This window comes from Protopterus annectens, chromosome 2.part2, assembly GCF_019279795.1.
Source record: "Protopterus annectens isolate FY-2018-M chromosome 2.part2, PAN1.0, whole genome shotgun sequence".
In the NCBI taxonomy this organism is placed as follows: Eukaryota; Metazoa; Chordata; order Ceratodontiformes; family Protopteridae; genus Protopterus; species Protopterus annectens.
Genome location: NC_056730.1, coordinates 740,381,245 through 740,399,482, shown reverse-complemented (window position 1 = coordinate 740,399,482; position 18,238 = coordinate 740,381,245). Strand labels below are relative to the sequence as shown.

At 40.5% G+C, this 18,238-nt stretch overlaps 1 protein-coding gene across 2 annotated transcripts in view; it reads right to left on the bottom strand.

Moving 5' to 3' along the window:
• The window catches only part of MCTP1 (multiple C2 and transmembrane domain containing 1), a 3,344,116-nt gene that overhangs the window by 489,102 nt on the left and 2,836,776 nt on the right, over nt 1-18,238 (bottom strand). Inside the window, exon 17 of one of the 2 annotated variants that reach the window (XM_044064133.1) lies at nt 5,405-5,648. The exons of the other annotated variant lie outside the window; for it this stretch is intronic. Within the exon in view, the coding sequence (XP_043920068.1) occupies nt 5,523-5,648 (126 nt within the window). The 3' untranslated portion in view covers nt 5,405-5,522. Of the gene's footprint in view, nt 1-5,404; nt 5,649-18,238 lie in introns of those variants that run through there. 2 annotated transcript variants of the gene reach the window in all.

The following is an 18,238-nucleotide window of genomic DNA, read 5'->3' as shown; positions in this document are numbered from 1 at the left end:
GTTTCACAGACTTTTTATAAAATGGGTAATATACTGAGCAGGTGACTCTGAGCTGTGAGCTAAATGTTTGCTCAACTTTTTTCATGTGTGAATAAAAACAATGGGGCTGGTTTTTTAGGCATAGAGACCTGACCATGCACTCTGGGCATCAGTTTTCTAGGCATGGTTCGAGTTTTAGGCCTTGATGAAGAAGATGGCACTGGTTTAATATGCAAGTCCATAGGCCTGAATACACCCTCAGAACCCAGTGCCTGCACAGCAGCGCCGGACCTATCCAAGGTAGAGACATCCGCAGGTTCCACAGTTGAAGCATCTCTCGGCATACCGGACTCCGAATGGGTCTCAGTAGAGGTCTGTGAATTTGAAGCAGAGGGAATCAGGGGCTGTGAAAGTGCCTCACTGAGTACCGCTGAACTGGCGACTGGCTTGGGAGAAACGTCGTCGGCAGCTTTGGACCTAGGCAGCCTGTCTCTTTCTTTATCTTTGCGTTTTTTCGAAATGTCGGTAGTCGGATGGCTTACTGAAGACATATCAGGATAATTGAACTGAGCACCAAAATATTTAGAATCGAAATTATACCGACGACGGATAGTTCACAGTTTAAATAAAGCACAAAACCAACAGCGAGTTACATCGTGGTCAGGGCCTAGGCAAGGAATACAGTACGAGTGAAAATCTTTATGAGGTATTTGCTTTCCACAAGTAATGCAATTATTAACTTTTACTGACATCAGTTTAGAGCAAGAAAAAGTTTCCCCAATGGGGTACTTAGCTTTTAGTTGAAGACTTCGGTTCTGAAACTTGAAAACGAAAATTTCAGGAGTTGGCCGACCGGCACTTCCAAACTGCTTCTGCTTCGGGCACCGCACGGCAAGAAAGACTGATGTAATGGCATTGGCTGCATATTTTATACCCCTGATGACCTGACATCATGGAAGAAGGGACAGCAACTGACGCAGGACCCAAGACTTTGTTAATCAGGCCAACTGAGTGCTACTGCAAGCAGATAACCCAAATGTGATGACTGCAACAGTGAAACATGAAGAACATCCCATGTTTATGTGTGGGGGGGGGTGTTGCATCTTTGTACTCCCAAATCAATTTGGTCTCTAAATATCCTACCACCAAATCTTTACCAAATCAGGAGAAAAAGGGATATGTGTATTTTACTTTTCCATGTTTGTGTGATCATGCAGGCAGTATAAATAGAGATTATGCCCATAGGGGAAGAGCTCCAACATTGGGGGCACAGAAAACTCAGTCACCCTGAAAAAATGATAGAATATTATTTTCCATTGATTGTTCAAATGGTGAAATGGGATGGGGAGACAATGATACTGAGAAAACTCTTTATTAGGAAAGTAACGAAAAACCAAACGGCAACAGCTAATGCCACAGGCTATGTAATCTTGAGAAACCGATAACTCCAACAAACGAAAGCAGCAGCTCTCTAATAGTAAACTCCACAAGTTCTGATGAAGCCTGTGTTGTGTACAGGTGAAAGCGCTTAACCGTTGTTTGTGTATGTTTTGTTTTTTTTAAATAAATTGTGGAGTTTACTATTAGAGAGCTGCTGCTTTCGTTTGTTGGAAGTTACCTTGGTTTTATATCTAAAGAAGGAGTTATCAGTTTCTCAAGATTACATAGCCTGTGGCATTAGCTGTTGCCGTTTGGTTTTTGGTTACTTGTTGGAGCGAATGCTGTTTTTGGGTATTGTCGTTATCAGGAAAGTAGCAAATGAGAAGTCAGAGCAGAACCAATAAAGCAAGCTTTAAGTACAGACATGTGGTACCATACTCTGCACCACAGTGTGAGACAGTTTAGAGGTTAAGAATTGTTCAACAGGTATGGAGCAATCCTGAGCCATGAGCAAGATGGAAGGCAAAAAGTAATAGCCTGCGCAGGCAGATCATTTCAGATGTAGAAAGGATATTTGCAAACAGGAAAAAGAATCACCAGCAATATTTTCATGGATATTAAGAGGCTACATAGATTACCAACCACAAACCAGTGGACTCAATTTTTTACAGCCGTAAATCAAAGTTACCACTTAAAATAGACAAAAATGATAATTGAGATAACAGTTCCATCATTTTGAGTACCATGTAAAAATGGAAGGAAAACATAGCTGACTACAATTCAGGATATCTAACTATTAGAATGGAGACAGATTTGATAAAGTTGTGGAAGACTGAACATTATGACATGAAAATTATAGCAGAATATGTAGTAATTAGAACTTTAACTCTGAAGAAAATAGAAAAAGACAGTACTGCAAGTGAAATAATTATGAGGACTAATATGTGACATTAAAAAACAAAGATGATCCAGGCTAAAAACAAATATGATTAAGGAACAGAGATGTAAAAGATATGAGAAATGCAAAGATGGAATAACTGCTTCAGTTACTGGCAACAACATTTTAGAAAGCACAAAACTGATAATTCCAAGAAATGCACAAAAAGCTGCATAGAAACTAACAATAATGCACATCGATGAGTGATAAAAACATAAGTCATTGAGGGCATGACCAAGACAGCTAACTGAGAGGTGCAACTGGTGAAAGCTCTGTGACTGGAACCTTTTCTCTGACAGAAAATATAATCGAAAAATTAAAATCTGGAGATATGTTTAACTAATTTTACTCACTAGCAGTCAGAGGAAAGATTTATAGCTTCAAGGTCTTCAAAAACTGATCTTCTTGTCAGAATTTCAACTGCTTGGTTTAGACAGAAGAGATTTCAACATGAGCCACTCAAGAAATGGTACTCGGGATTCTTGTGTTAAAAAAAGACATCCAGTCACTAATATCTGGAATGCAGAATGTAATACTTACAATGGAGAAACTGGATACGAAAACAGTACATTTCAAAGAAGAGTCCAGAAAGAAGATGGAACATTTAGAAATCCTTATAAAACAACAAAGTGCATAAATCAGCAGTATGGAAGAAACTTTAAATGATCATGAAGGGAGAATAACCGAAGGTGAGCTCAAACTGAATTTCTTTACAAAATAACTGTCTCACAGATAAAGTTGATAAGTTAGAAAACAAACTGACATGAAATAACATTAGAATGTATGATATACTTGAAAAGCATGAGGGAGGCTATATAATAAACTTCTTAACAACCTGGCTACATAAAACATTAAATCTACCTGAAATTTTATCTTTTTAGATTGAAAGGGCACATAGATCCCTGAAAGCACCTTAAAGGACAACAACGGGATATTAAAGCAGATTGCTCAACCTGCTGTCTCTTTTAGTCCCTGCTCGTTGATACAGCCTCGAAAAATCACCCATGCAGCTTTAAAAACTAATCCACTCAACTGTTTTCCCTGTTGCGCTTCCTACCTCTCCATACTAATTTACTTTCACTTTGAAAACCAAGTTGAAAAACCTCTAGCTGGCTCTGAAATGATGATCTCACATCTGCCACAGCTCTTGCTCTAGCTAGCGGGAAGGTTCCTCCCCCAAAGTGATGTAATCCCCGCCTGATTTGCATGCTGTATAGAAGAGCCAGTGGACCTCCCACATTGTGATGTCAGAGCTGCCTTGCCCAGCCCACTCTTAACCTAGCAAAAATGTCAAATTATAATCTCACTTTTCTGAAGAGCCCTACCGATATGTGACAAAGTACAGGCAGAAGCATAGTAACAGCTGCAAAAACTAAGAGCATAAATTTGCAATGACCATGCATGGACATTAATTGCATGTTTTTACATAAGAAGCAGATGCCTGTCACAATTAATTGACAACACTACATCAGATTACAAGAAGTATGCAATACCGTAATTTTCTTAAATTACCGCATAAAAAAGCATGTAGGTGCTGTCATGCAAGTCTGTGAAATATTTTGTGTTTATAGTGCATCATTTGTTAGCTATTTAACCAAACAGAATGGAAAATAAGTGGGAGTTTAATGCTTTGCAAAACAGTGATTATCCCCAGTGCTATGGAGCTTGGTTCTAAATTTGACAGGAGGAGTGCAACAAAAAAGTCTCCCACTGTAAGGAAGGAAAGGCTGACAAGAAAACAGTCCATTAGTCTGATCACCTGCTGTGAGCTGTCAATCACATGCAGATAATGGGTCACTATTACCCTTAACTCTTTGACAGCTAGGGAAGATAGGTGTGAAGGGGGAGGGGAGATACCTTGAAGAACTAGATTTCAGCCTTCACAAAAGAAATCAAGTTAGCATTTCTAAGAAGAAAGAGCAATAAAATGCACTTTTCAATTCTGTTCTGTATCATTTGCACTGCTTGCGTTTGAAGTAGTCATTGAAAAAGGATAACATTTTCACCAAAAGTAGGTGACTATAACACAGCAGTAAATGCCTGTAAAATCAATGCACTGACAGGAGCTTTAGGGAAAATGTGGCAGATCTGATGCAATCTTTTGGAGACACACAATGCATTCTGGGGTATTATACAGGCAGACTAAACAGTCAGAAATATTTCAGGATGCCAGACCCCATGTGGTCAGAGTCAGAAATTGTGTATAAAAATATCTAAAAAGCTCTAAATAGTCCCAGAATTGTGTTAAAATGTAGGAAACACCAAACCATGATGAAATAAACATGTTTTTTGAATCTGTGGGTGCAGTTGTCCTTTAAAAGAAAGAAAACTCACCATCACATTCAATTACAGTTAAGTTTATGTCCATCCAAGAAACAGATCAAATGTTAAAAACAGCATGGTCTAGCCTACCTATTAAAATAAGTAAACATGTACTCAGACTTGACAATTATTATTCTAGTAAAGTAATGAGTAAAAGAAAATCATGCTTACCACTGATTAAATAACTCAAAAAGAATGATATTATGGCTGCTTTGGTGTTGCCTGCAAAGATCAATTCTTTTCTTTCTGAAGGAACTAAAATATTTGACACACTAGAGGAGGCATTCACTTTTGTTAAAAATAAAATCCTTAATAATAATAATGTAGAAATGGATTGGAACAGTATATCCCTTAAAAGACAAAGTGAGCTGAATTCTTAGAAAACTGCTTCTAAATTTAAAAAGATTAAAAACAAGTGACTTTTAATCTCTGATTGCAAGACTTTTATTTTCTGAAACAATAGATTTACCATTTAAGTAAAATGTTTGTAATGAACTTTAATCTTCAAAACATATGTAAGTATGCATTTATATTTTAAACTAAAGCATTTGTCATGTTAAGGAATATAAATGGTTAGTTTTACTGCTTTACTTTATTTACAGCAAATTACCTAATATATTTCACTTAACTAAACTTATAAATATATTGCTAAATGTTAAACAAATACTTCTTGTAACAGAATGTCATTAAATTATAAGCAATAGATTTGGTAACTTTAAGACTATATAAGTTAAGATTAGTATTTTATTTGTTTAATTTTGCTTTGTATGTGCAGTGTTGGGTTAACTGAATGTCAGATCTAAGTAATATGCTGATTAGAAGTGTTAAAGTGCTAGCAATATTTTTTTTATTTGTTCCTTTGTAGCACATTCTTTTAATGGGTTTTTATGGAGCAATTAACACGTTAAAAAGCTTGAAAACAAAAGAATGTTCCAGTTGGGTGACAATGCTTGATTCTTGCTTGCCGTGCTTCCCATCTGCTCCTCAAGCTGTTTTGAAGACAATCTAGGCAAAAGTTCATCACTAATGTCTGTGAAAACAGGAAGGAACTTTTTTCAAGTATATATGTGAGAAATCTACTCAAAACAACATTTTTTAAAAATATTTATTTAGAAGTGAAGAATTAGTAGAACAAAAGCTATAGTAATGCTGTTGCTAATATATAATTTGCTTACATTTTGTTGAATCTTAATGGCTTATGCTGTAGTGTTATTAACTCTAACTGTACATATTAATGGGAAGACGTAAAGGTCAGATATTTGTGTTACTGATTAGAATAGTTTAAAAGAAATAAAAAGAATGAGAAAGTTACAGAGGAAACTAGCAGCTGCTGTGTGCTGTGAGCTGTCATTTTCACATGCTGTAATAAAATTCTAATGCCAGGATGTAAAGCTTAGATCAGAAAGTACAGTTGTGTACACTTACCATAAATGTAGATGTTCGAGTTTATTCATCGTTGCATCACATCATCACATTTGGGTTATCCCTACCTGGGTAGTGCTCGGCCGGCCTGAATCCCAGAGACTTAGTATTTCTGTGTCAGTTGCTATCATTTGAGAACTGACATCAGGTCGTCAGTGGTATAAAGTAAGGCAGCTGACACTGTTACATCAGTTTTTCATGCCTTAATCTGTCAAGAGCCCCCAAAGTAGGAGGTAGGATGTCAGTTTCTGGAGGAAGAACCCCACTAGTGGAAAATAAATACCAATATATCCCTTGTAAGGAAAGCAGAACAACAAGGAAGAATGGTAACAAAAGAAGAAGGAGAAAAAAGGGGGATGGAGGGAGGGAAACCAGGACTGCAACAGTGAATACACTCGAACATCTACATTTATGGTAAGTGTACACAACTGTACTATGTTCTTTGTGTTTCACTGTTGCAGTCATCACATTTGGGTATATTCCCAAAGCTGAGGAAATGGGTGGAGGCAGTCAATAAAGCTAGGGGCTGGCTAGGATGTCCTGCAAGACTTCAGATGTAAATCCTGCCCTGGATTTGGAGAAGACAGACAGGTGGTAATGCTTGGTAAAAGTGTAAACAGATGTCCAGGTGGCACTCTCCAGGATGTCCCTGGTGGGGACTCCTCTGAGGAAAGCTGCAGAGGTGGAGGCTGCTCTGGTGGAGTGTGTCCTGACCCCCTTGGGGGTAGGCTTACCATGCTGTTAGTAGCAGAGATGGATGCAGTGTGCTATCCATTTGGAAATGGTTTGCTTGGAGATGGCTTTGCCTTCTGCCCTTGTAGCAAAGCTAGCCAGCAATTGATTAGACGTTCTGAAGGGTTTACTCCTGTCCAGGTAGTATCTGAGCTGTATGTACACATCTAGAGAGTGAAGGATCCTTTCCCCCATGTTCTGGGGATTAGGAAAGAAGGTGGGTAAATGAATGGATTGGTTGAGAGCCACACTGGACACCACCTTGGGCATGAAGGATGGCTTAGTTCTGAGGGATACCCAGTTTGCATGGAAGATGATGAAGGATTCCACAGCCATGAGTGCTTGCAGCTCAGAGACTCTTCTGGCTGAAGTGATGGCCAGAAGGAAGACTGTCTTCCAGGAGAGAAATTCTATCTCTGCAGAAGAAGCTGGTTGGAAAGGAGGCAGAGTGAGCTTTTCCAAGACAAAGTTAAGGCCCCAAGCTGGTGTTGGTGCCCTTCTAGGGGGGGGCACAAGTTGCTAGCCCCTCTGAGGAACTGTTTGATAAAAGGGTGTGAGAAATGGGGCTGCTCAGTGGGAAAATGAGCAGAAACAGCAGAGGTATGAATTTTTATAGAGGAGAAAGAGAGACCACTTTGCAGTTGGTCAGCTAAGTAATTCAGGATGAGACGGATGGAGGGCTGTACCGTATTGGCCCCCTTAGCCTGGATCCAGGTCCAGAACCTTTTCCATTTATCTGCATAAGACTTTCTGGTGCTAGGGCATTTGGCCTCATGGATAACATCCAGAGTCTATTTGCTGAGGATGCCAGATTGGTTCGGGGTTAGGGAATAAGCCAAGCTGCCATATTGTGTGTCTGCAATTGGGGATGCATGAATTGCCTTTCCCTCTGGGTTAGGAGGTTTGGAATCTGAGGAAGACACCATGGAGGCAGCGGGGACAGGCTGCTCAGCAATGGGTACCAGTGCTGTCAGGGCCAGTCTGGAGCTATAAGAATGGTCCTTGGTTTTTCCTCCCTTATTTTGAGCAGTACCCTGGGGATGAGTGGTAGGGGTGGAAAGGCATAGACTGAGAGGTTGACCCAGGGGAAGGACAGGGCATCCCCTTTCCAAGCCATGCAGTGATGCTTCCTGGTGCAGAATTTGCTGAGCTGATGGTTGGTATGGGAGGCAAAGATGTCGACCTTCGGGATTCCCCATTTCTGAGTTATTAGGAAGAAGGTACATCTGTTGAGCTGCCACTCATGGGTCTAAAAGGTTTCTGCTTAATTGGTCTGCCAGGGAGTTGAGAGAGCCCGGTAGGTAGTGTGCTAACAGGTGTATTTGCATGGAAGAAGCTGTGAGCCAAAGGGTCATGGCCAGCCTACATAGAGTGTAGGAGTGAGTCCCTCCCTGCTTGTTGATGTACCAGATAACAGTGGTGTTGTCTGTTTTGATCAGGAGAACCCCTGGAGAGAAAAGGGGTTTGAAAGCTATAAAGGCATGCTGCACGACCATCACCTCTTTTTGATTGATGTGCAGAGGGATTTGCTGTGGGCTTCACTGGCCCTGTATGCACCTGCCGTCCAGGTGTGCACCCCAATCATAGTGTGATGTATCTGTGGTGAGGGTCTGGGTGGCAGGGTGTGGGGAGAAAGGCAGTCCCTTGTTGTGGGAGCATGCTGTAGCTTACAAAAGAAATTCCTTTATGAGGCAAGGAATTATAGGTAGAAGAGTTTCCAGGTCTTGAGAGTGTTGACACCAAAGGCTCTTTAGGTACCATTGAAGTTTCCTTCTTGAGTCTGATGCAAAAGTAGTTGAGAGAATACCTACAACTTTCTGTGTATTGGAAGCAGCTTATTGATTAAGATAAGCAACTGCAAAGTTGATTGGATTGATATCGCTACTGTATGACATAAGCAGTAACACAAACTAAGACTTGACCACTTATTAAATGTGTAATTTATGTGAGGGCATTGAAAAGTTAAAAAATATAAACTTAATGTTCAAATGGATCCAAATCATACAACCTGTGGTTCAAGCACATCAAAGAATAACATTGCATCGGAGAAGGAAAATGGAAGAAGAAACAGAAAAAAAACCCCACAGGGAAATGGACACTACTGAAAAAAAATCCAGGGCCACTCAAATGAGTTTTACTTTTAATTATGTTTATATAACCAAAGGAATATATATGTACAGATGTGAAGACAGCAAAATAGCCATACTGGAAGAACACATCTGACTCTAAACACTGGGTTCTGCCATAAGTGAAGTTAATGAAGTTAAGGCATTTAGCAAATTTGCTTTGAGATCAGGAACCACCACCCAGAATTACAACCAATGACTGAATTCTTTCATCACTTGCAACTGATATCAGGTTGGCTTGTGGTGTATAAAATAATGAGCTTTGCGATGAACTTACAATCAGAAGTGTTCCTAGTATATAACACAATAGATCATCGTAGAAAAAATTAAAAAATGCAGTGAAAGCATAATTATATTTCACAGAACAATAAAAAGAAGGGAGTATTTTTTCTCACATCTCTGCCACATTTCAGGCTGAGTATACCCAAGACCATCTTTCCATTCCTAGATATGTTGTCACTTTAGTTATAATACAGTGTTGTTTACAATAAGGATTTTTTGCAGGGAAATTGCACGATCCTGTAGCTCTGATGTGTGCACTGTATCCCCTCTATACTACCCATTCCCTAAATTTACTACCTCACACCACCTTAGTGAAAAGGGGAACTATATATATATATATATATATATATATATATATATATATATATACTTTGGAGGAAAAAGCCCCCCCCCCCCAAATTGGGAGGCCCCTGCAAAGATGCCTTATATTAGCTGTGCTATATTTTTTTACATTGCAAATGTGGCATCTGAGGCAGTAGGACAGTGTTGACAGCATTTTGGGCATTCATCAAGCCAGCCTTAGGAAATCAAAGAACATTAAAAGAAAAAGTGAAGGTGTACAATGACAAGTATGAATTTGACAAATCTGTGCTTGAGATATACAGCTTCAGATTTTTAGGCAAGGGAATTCATCTGATTCAGATGAGATAAAGGCTATACATGACATGTCCCTAGAAATCAAAGAAAAGGAAGTAAGAATTCAGCTTGTGATGGTAAATGGTATCTCAGCAGTCACTGAAATATTAGTATAACAACAGCAACATTAAGGAAATTAATGAAAAGGTGCACATTTTAATGTTATGCCAGACATCAAAAAGTAATAGAGCTGTTACAATAACGCTACTTTAATAGTTCATAACCCATGTTTTCATGCCCATCAGCTCAGCTGGTACTGCCCTGCCATACAAAGTCAGAATCTCAGAAAAGTACAGACGTGTACACTTACCATAAATGTAGATGTTCGAGTGTATTCACTGTTGCAGTCATTGTATTTGGGTTATCTGCTTGCAGTAGCCCTCAGTTGGCCTGATTAACAAAGTCTTGGGTCCTGCGTCGGTTGCTGTCCCTTCTTCCATGACATCAGGCTGTTAGGGGTATAAAACATGCAGCCGACACCATTACATCAGTTTTTCTTGCCCCAGATGTCAGGTGCCTCCCTAAAGGGAAGCACTTAAATCTATAAATATACAAGGTTATACCTCCAACAAAAAAAAGCTTTTGAGCATAGTAAAGGAGAGTAGAGGTATAGTCAAGAGAAATAAGGGCGCTGGAGGGAGGGTAACCAGGACTGCAACAGTGAATATACTCAAACATCTACATTTATGGTAAGTCTTCATGTTTCACTGTTGCAGTCCTCACATTTGGGTAGATTCCCAAAGCTAAGGATGGGAGGAGGAATTTAGATAGCATTAGGGCCAGCTATAAGGCCCTGCAAAACTGCAGTGGCAAAGCCAGCTCTGGATTTAGAGAAAATTGGCAGATGGTACTACTTGGTGAAAGTATGTACAGAGCTCCAGGTAGCAGCTTCTAAGATGTCCCTGGTAGGGATGCCTCTGAGAAAGGCTGTAGAGGTAGATGCAGCCCTGGTTGAGTGGGGTCTGATCCCCTGTGGGATAGGTTCCCCATGGTGCTTGTAGCAGAAATGAATGCAATGGCCTATCCATTTGGAAATGGTTTGCTTTGAAATAGCCTTCCCCTCTGCCCCTGCAGCAAACAGCACCAGCAGTTGTTCAGATTTCCTTTGAGGTTTAGTCCTGTCCAAGTAGAATCTAAGTTGTCTGCTCGCATCTAAGGAGTGCAGTATCCATTTCCCTTTGTTCTGTGGATTAGGAAAGAAGGTTGGCAAATGAATGGACTGATTAAGGGCCACACTGGATACCACCTTGGCGATTGGTCCTGAGGGACACCCTGTCCGCATAAAAGATGATGAAAGGCTTCACTGCCATAAGGGCCTGTAATTCAGATACTTTTCTTGCTGAAGTGATTGCTAAAAGGAAAGCTGTTTTCCAAGAAAGGAATTTTAACTCTGCAGTTGCAGCTGGCTCAAAAGGAGGAAGAGTGAGCTTTTCCAATACAATGTTAAGGTTCCATGCTGGAGTTGGAGCTCTCCTGGGTGGTCATAAATTTTTTGGCCCCTCTGAGGAACTGCTTGAGCAGTGGATGAGAGAAGAGGAGAGGTTCTGTGTTATAATGAGCTGAAATGGCTGAGGCGTAAATTTTGATGGAGGAGAAAGACAGGCCCTTGTGAAGCATCTCCATTCAGTATTGTAAAATCTGAGGTAAGTTGGGCACTGCTGTGTTCATCCCCTGAGATTGGTTCCAGGCACAGAATCTTTTCCATTTTTCAGCATAATATTTTCTAGTACTAGGCCTCCTTGCCTCTAAAATGATATCCATCACTGGTTTACTGAGGGATGGTAAAGGAGAGATTAGGTAATTAGCCAGGCTGCTAGGTTTAGTGTTTGAAGCTGAGGGTGCAGAATCTGGTTCTCCTGTTGAGACAATAGGGTAGGAGTCTGAGGCAGGTGCCATGGGGCCAACAGTGACACACTGTGCAAGAGGGGGTACCAGTGTTGGCGTGGCCAGTCTGGTGCAATCAAAATCATCCTTGGTTTGTCTTGTTTGATCTTTAGTAGTACTTTGGAGAGCAGAGGCAGAGGAGGAAAGCATTAACTGATAGGTTTTTACAGCTGAAGGACAGAGCATCCACTTTCCAAGCTTGTTTGTGGGGAGTCCTTGTGCAAAATTTGTCCAGTTGATAGTTCTGGGGGAGGCAATCAGGCCTATATCTTGGCTCCCCCATTTGCTTGTCAACATGTTGAAAAATCCCTGGTTCCAGTTTCCACTCGTGTGGGACCATGAGGTTTCTGCTTAGTTTGTCTGCCAGTGTATTTAGTTTTCCTGGCAGGAATTGAGCTTGTAGATGCACTTGGTAGCTCAGGGCTGTGTTCCACAATGCTATGGCTAGTCTGCAGAGGGGATAAGAATGTGTACCCCCCTGCTTGTTTATGTACCACATAACAGTGGTATTGTCCATCTTTACCATTAATTGTTTTGGAAGAAAGTGGTTCTTGAAGGCTGTCAGAGCATTCTGTACAGCTAACATTTCTTTTTGATTGATATGCAGGTGCATTTGACTTGGGTTCCATTTGCCCTGAATGCACTTCCCTGCCAGGTGAGTGCCCCATGCATAGTCTGATGTGTCTGTTGTTAGGGTTTGGGCGGCAGGGGTAGTGTGAATCGTAGTCCCTTGTTATAGCGACAGGCCTTTGCCCACCAATGGAACTCTAGGCGCAGGCAAGGTATGATAAGGAATCATTGCTTCTAGATCCCGTGAATGTTGACACCATAGGCTTTTTAGATACCATTGTAGTTTCCTCATAAGCAGTCTTGCATATGGAATTAGAAGAATGCAGGAGGCCATGAACCCCAAGGCTTGTAGTATTTGCCTTGCAGATAGCAGGGTTTTTGTGGCCACTTGTTTGAAGTAGGTTGTCAAATGAATTTGTTTCTCTGGCGTGAGGAAACCATCTGGGAAGTTGTATTCAAGCTTGCTCCCAGGAATATAATTTGTTGACAGGGTACCAGGTGTGATTTCTTTTCATTTAAGGTGTACCCCAGACAGGTTAGCACCCTTTGTACAAAGGTCAGATGATTCAAAAGTATGTCCTGGCTTTCTGCCTGAATTAGACAATCGTCCAGGTATGGATATATTTGAATATTTCTTTGCCTGCAAAATGCAATGACTGGAGCTAGGCACTTTATGAATACCCTGGGTGCAGCAGATAAGCCAAATGGCAGTGCAGAGAACTGATAGTGCGTGTAGCCTGCTTTGAAGCATAGGTATCTTCTGCAAGATTCCCTGATTGGGATGTGCAGGTATGCTTCTTTTAAATCTAGTGCTGCCAACCAGGCATCTTTGCCTAGCATAGGGAGCAACTGGTGAAGAGTCAGCATCTTGAATTTTGGAATCACCAAAAAGGTGTTTAGAGTAGACAAGTCCAGGATAGGATGCCATAAATTGTCTTTTCTGGGTACCAGGAAAAGTCTCAAGTAGAAACCTTGTCCCTTTTCCTCTTTTGGTACCAACTGAATAGCCCCCATGCTTAAGAGAGAAAGCACTTGCTTCTGGGCCTCTGCCCACTGATTTAGGGCTAGATCTGGCCACCCACTTGGTGTTGCTAATGAGTGGAAGTGAAATCTGTATCCCTGGGACACTATATTTAAAACCCATTTGTTCTTGGTAATGAGCTCCCAGTTCTTTGCATGAAGAGCAATCTTTCCCCCCAAAGGGGCAGTCAGTTGAGAAGTGCTTGGAAGTTTTAAAAAGAAGCCATTGAGACAGTTTACCATAGGGGGAGTTTTATTACTCCTAGGTTTGGATGTGGAGACCCTCCCACTGCTTAGTCCTGTGCATACCGTGGAACTGAAGCCTGGGAGCTCTGCTGGATCTGGGCTTGGACTGAGAAGGTCTGGAAGAAGCAGGAAGGGTCCAATTCTTGGAAGGCCAATGCCTACTAAACCTTGGTGGTTGTACTTGTAAAAAATCTTTAACAGTTTGCATAGATTTAGCTTTTTTCTCCATCTTTTTAAGAACTTCTTCCGCCTTGTTGCCAAATAGGCGGTCCTGGTTTAAGGGAGCATCCAGTAATTTCTCTTTAACATGATCTGGCAAGGATTGCTCCTTAAGCCAAGCATGCCTTCTAAGTACAGACCCAGTTACAGCAGCCCTGCAAGATGCCTCTAGTGAATCAAAACCACATTGCAAAGTATGCTTTCCAACTGGTTCAGCTGAATGCAGTAAATTCTGTAAATCCTTATTTTCCGCACAATCAGGAATCAACATCATTTTCTGTTTTAGCAATCCAATAATATGCTGATGATACTTTAACATATGAAACTAGCAGTTTAAGGCCCTAATGGCCAAAGTTGCAGAAGTGTATACCTTTTCACCCCATCTATCCAGCACCCTGGAGTCTCTATCAGAGGGGGTAGGATTTTTGGCAGTAGTAGCTTTAATGCCCTTGGGTCCCTGTGAAATGGTCTCAGGATCCGCAGTAGGATTTTTAAAAAGGAACTTGTGAGAGTCAGGGACCCTAATATCTGTCAGGTTTTCTGGGAGCAGGAGGTAAAGAGTCAGGGGCCAAGCTAGATTCCGAAAAAGCATCATCAACAATGTCTAGTACAGGAGGTATGGCTAAAGGCCTGTGCTGGGGCAGGAGTAAAAAATCCCTAAGCCTCTTTTTAGAATCAGAGAAATCCTGACTTTCCCAATGAAAATGATCCCTGAAAGTATGCAAGGTTTCACCAAAAGAGAAATCCTCTGGGGGGGGGGGAGCAGAGGGAATAGAATCCCCAGCATCAGAAACCTCATAGGTAGATAGGGGTAAATCCTGGTCATCAGAGGAAACAAAAAATTCAGAATCCTGGTCAGAAGTATCATAAGCAAACTCAGTCCTGGGTCTCTTAGAGGGGGAAGGCTGTCTTCTCCAAATTAAAGTAATAAGGTCTTCAGCCATTCTTATCATTTGTTTTTTAGGCATAGAGACCTGACCATGCACTCTGGGCATCAGTTTTCTAGGCATGGTTCGAGTTTTAGGCCTTGAAGAAGAAGATGGCATTAGTTTAATACGCAAGTCCATAGGCCTGAATACACCCTCAGAACCCGGTGCCTGCACAGCAGCTCCGGACCCATCCAAGGTAGAGACATCCTCAGGTTCCACAGTTGAAGCATCTCTCGGCATACCGGACTCCGAATGGGTCTCAGTAGAGGCCTGTGAATTTGAAGTAGAGGGTATCAGGAGCTGTGAAAGTGCCTCACTGAGTACTGGTGAACTGGCGACTGGCTTGGGAGAAGCGTCGTTGGCAGCTTTGGACCTAGGCAGCCTGTCTCTTTCTTTATCTTTGCGTTTTTTCAAAATGTCGGTAGTCGGATGGCTTACTGAAGACATATCAGGATAATAGAACTGAGCACCAAAATATTTACAATCGAAATTATACCAATGATGGATAGTTCACGGTTTTAATAAAGCACAAAACCAACAGCGAGGTACATCGTGGTCAGGGCCTAGGCAAGGAATACAGTACGAGTGAAAATCTTTATGAGGTATTTGCTTTCCACAAGTAATGCAATTATTAACTTTTACTGACATCAGTTTAGAGCAAGAAAAAGTTTCCCCAATGGGGTACTTAGCTTTTAGTTGAAGACCGGCACTTGCAAACTGCTTCTGCTTTGGGCACCGCACGGCAGGAACGACTGATGTAATGGCATTGGCTGCATATTTTATACCCCTGATGACCTGACATCATGGAAGAAGGGACAGCAACTGACACAGGACCCAAGACTTTGTTAATCAGGCTGACTGAGTGCTACTGCAAGCAGATAACCCAAATGTGATGACTGCAACAGTGAAATATGAAGAACATCCCATGTTTATGTGTGTGTGGGGGGGGGGTTGCATCTTTGTACTCCCAAATCAATTTGGTCTCTAAATATCCTACCACCAAGGCTTTACCAAATCAAGAGAAAAAGGGATATGTGTATTTTACTTTTCCATGTTTGTGTGATCATGCAGGCAGTATAAATAGAGATTATGCCCATAGGGGAAGAGCTCCAACATTGGGGGCACAGAAAACTCAGTCACCCTGAAAAAATGATAGAATATTATTTTCCATTGATTGTTCTAATGGTGAAATGGGATGGGGAGACAATGATACTGAAAAAACTCTTTATCAGGAAAGTAGCAAATGAGAAGTCAGAGCAGAACCAATAAAGCAAGCTTTAAGTACAGACATGTGGTACCATACTCTGCACCACAGTGTGAGACAGTTTAGAGGTTAAGAATTGTTCAACAGGTATGGAGCAATCCTGAGCCATGAGCAAGATGGAAGGCAAAAAGTAATAACCTGTGCAGGCAGATCATTTCAGATGTAGAAAGGATATTTGCAAACAGGAAAAAGAATCACCAGCAATATTTTCATGGATATTAAGAGGCTACATAGATTACCAACCACAAACCAGTGGACTCAATTTTTTACAGCCGTAAATCAAAGTTACCACTTAAAATAGAAAAAAATGATAATTGAGATAACAGTTCCATCATTTTGAGTACCATCTAAACATGGAAGGAAACCATAGCTGACTACATTTCAGGATATCTAACAATTACAAAGGAGAATGGAGACAGATTTGATAAAGTTGTGGAAGACTGAACATTATGACATGAAAATTATAGCAGAATATGTAGTAATTAGAACTTCAACTCTGAAGAAAATAGAAAAAGACAGTATTGCAAGTGAAATAATTATGAGGACTAATATGTGACATTAAAAAACAAAGATGATCCAGGCTAAAAACAAATATGATTAAGGCACAGAGATGTAAAAGATATGAGAAATGCAAAGATGGAATAACTGCTTCAGTTACTGGCAACAACATTTTAGAAAGCACAAAACTGATAATTCCAAGAAATGCACAAAAAGCTGCATAGAAACTAACAATAATGCACATCGATGAGTGATAAAAACATAAGTCATTGAGGGCATGACCAAGACAGCTAACTGAGAGGAGCAACTGGTGAAAGCTCTGTGACTGGAACCTTTTCTCTGACAGAAAATATAATCGAAAAATTAAAATCTGGAGATATGTTTAACTAATTTTACTCACTAACAGTCAGAGGAAAGATTTATAGCTTCAAGTTCTTCAAAAACTGTGATCTTCTTGTCAGAATTTCAACTGCTTGGTTTAGAGAGAAGAGATTTCAACATGAGCCACTCAAGAAATGGTACTCGGGATTCTTGTGTTAAAAAAAGACATCCAGTCACTAATATCTGGAATGCAGAATGTAATACTTATAATGGAGAAACTGGATACGAAAACAGTTCATTTCAAAGAAGAGTCCAGAAAGAAGATGGAACATTTAGAAATCCTTATAAAACAACAAAGTGCATAAATCAGCAGTATGGAAGAAACTTTAAATGATCATGAAGGGAGAATAACCGAAGGTGAGCTCAGAATGAATTTCCTTAAAAAATAACTGGCTCACAGATAAAGTTGATAAGTTAGAAAACAGACTGACATGAAATAACATTAGAATTTATGGTATACTTGAAAAGCATGAGGGAGGCTATATAATAAACGTCTTAACAACCTGGCTACATAAAACATTAAATCTACCTGAAATTTTATCTTTTCAGATTGAAAGGGCACATAGATCCCTGAAAGCACCTTAAAGGACAACAATGGGATATTAAAGCAGATTGCTCAACCTGCTGTCTCTTTTAGTCCCTATTCATTGATACAGCCTCAAATAATCAGCCATGCAGCTTTAAAAACTAATCCACTCAACTGTTTTCCCTGTTGGGCTTCCTACCTTTCCATACTAATTTACTTTCACTTTGAAAACCAAGTTGAAAAACCTCTAGCTGGCACTGAAATGATGATGTCACATCTGCCATAGCTCTTGCTCTAGCTAGCGGGAAGTTTCCTCCCCCAAAGTGATGTAATCCCCACCTGATTTGCATGCTGTATAGAAGAGCCAGTGGACGTCCCACATTGTGATGTCAGAGCTGCCTTGCCCAGCCCACTCTTAACCTAGCAAAAATGTCAAATTATAATCTCACTTTTCTGAAGAGCCCTACCAATATGTGACAAAATACAGGCAGAAGCATAGTGACAGCTGCAAAAACTAAGAGCATAAATTTGCAATGACCATGCATAGACATTAATTGCATGTTTTTACATAAGAAGCAGATGTCTGTCACAATTAATCGACAACACTCTTCAGATTACAAGAAGTATGCAATACCGTAAATTTCTTAAATTATCACATAAAAAAGCATGTAGGTGCTGTCATGCAAGTCTGTGAAATATTGTGTGTTTATAGTGCATCATTTGTTAGCTATTTAACCAAATAGAATGGAAAATAAGTGGGAGTTTAATGCTTTGCAAAACAGTGATTATTCCCAGTGCTATGGAGCTTGGTTCTAAATTTGACAGGAGGAGTGCAACAAAAAAGTCTCCCACTGTAAGGAAAGAAAGGCTGACAAGAAAACAGTC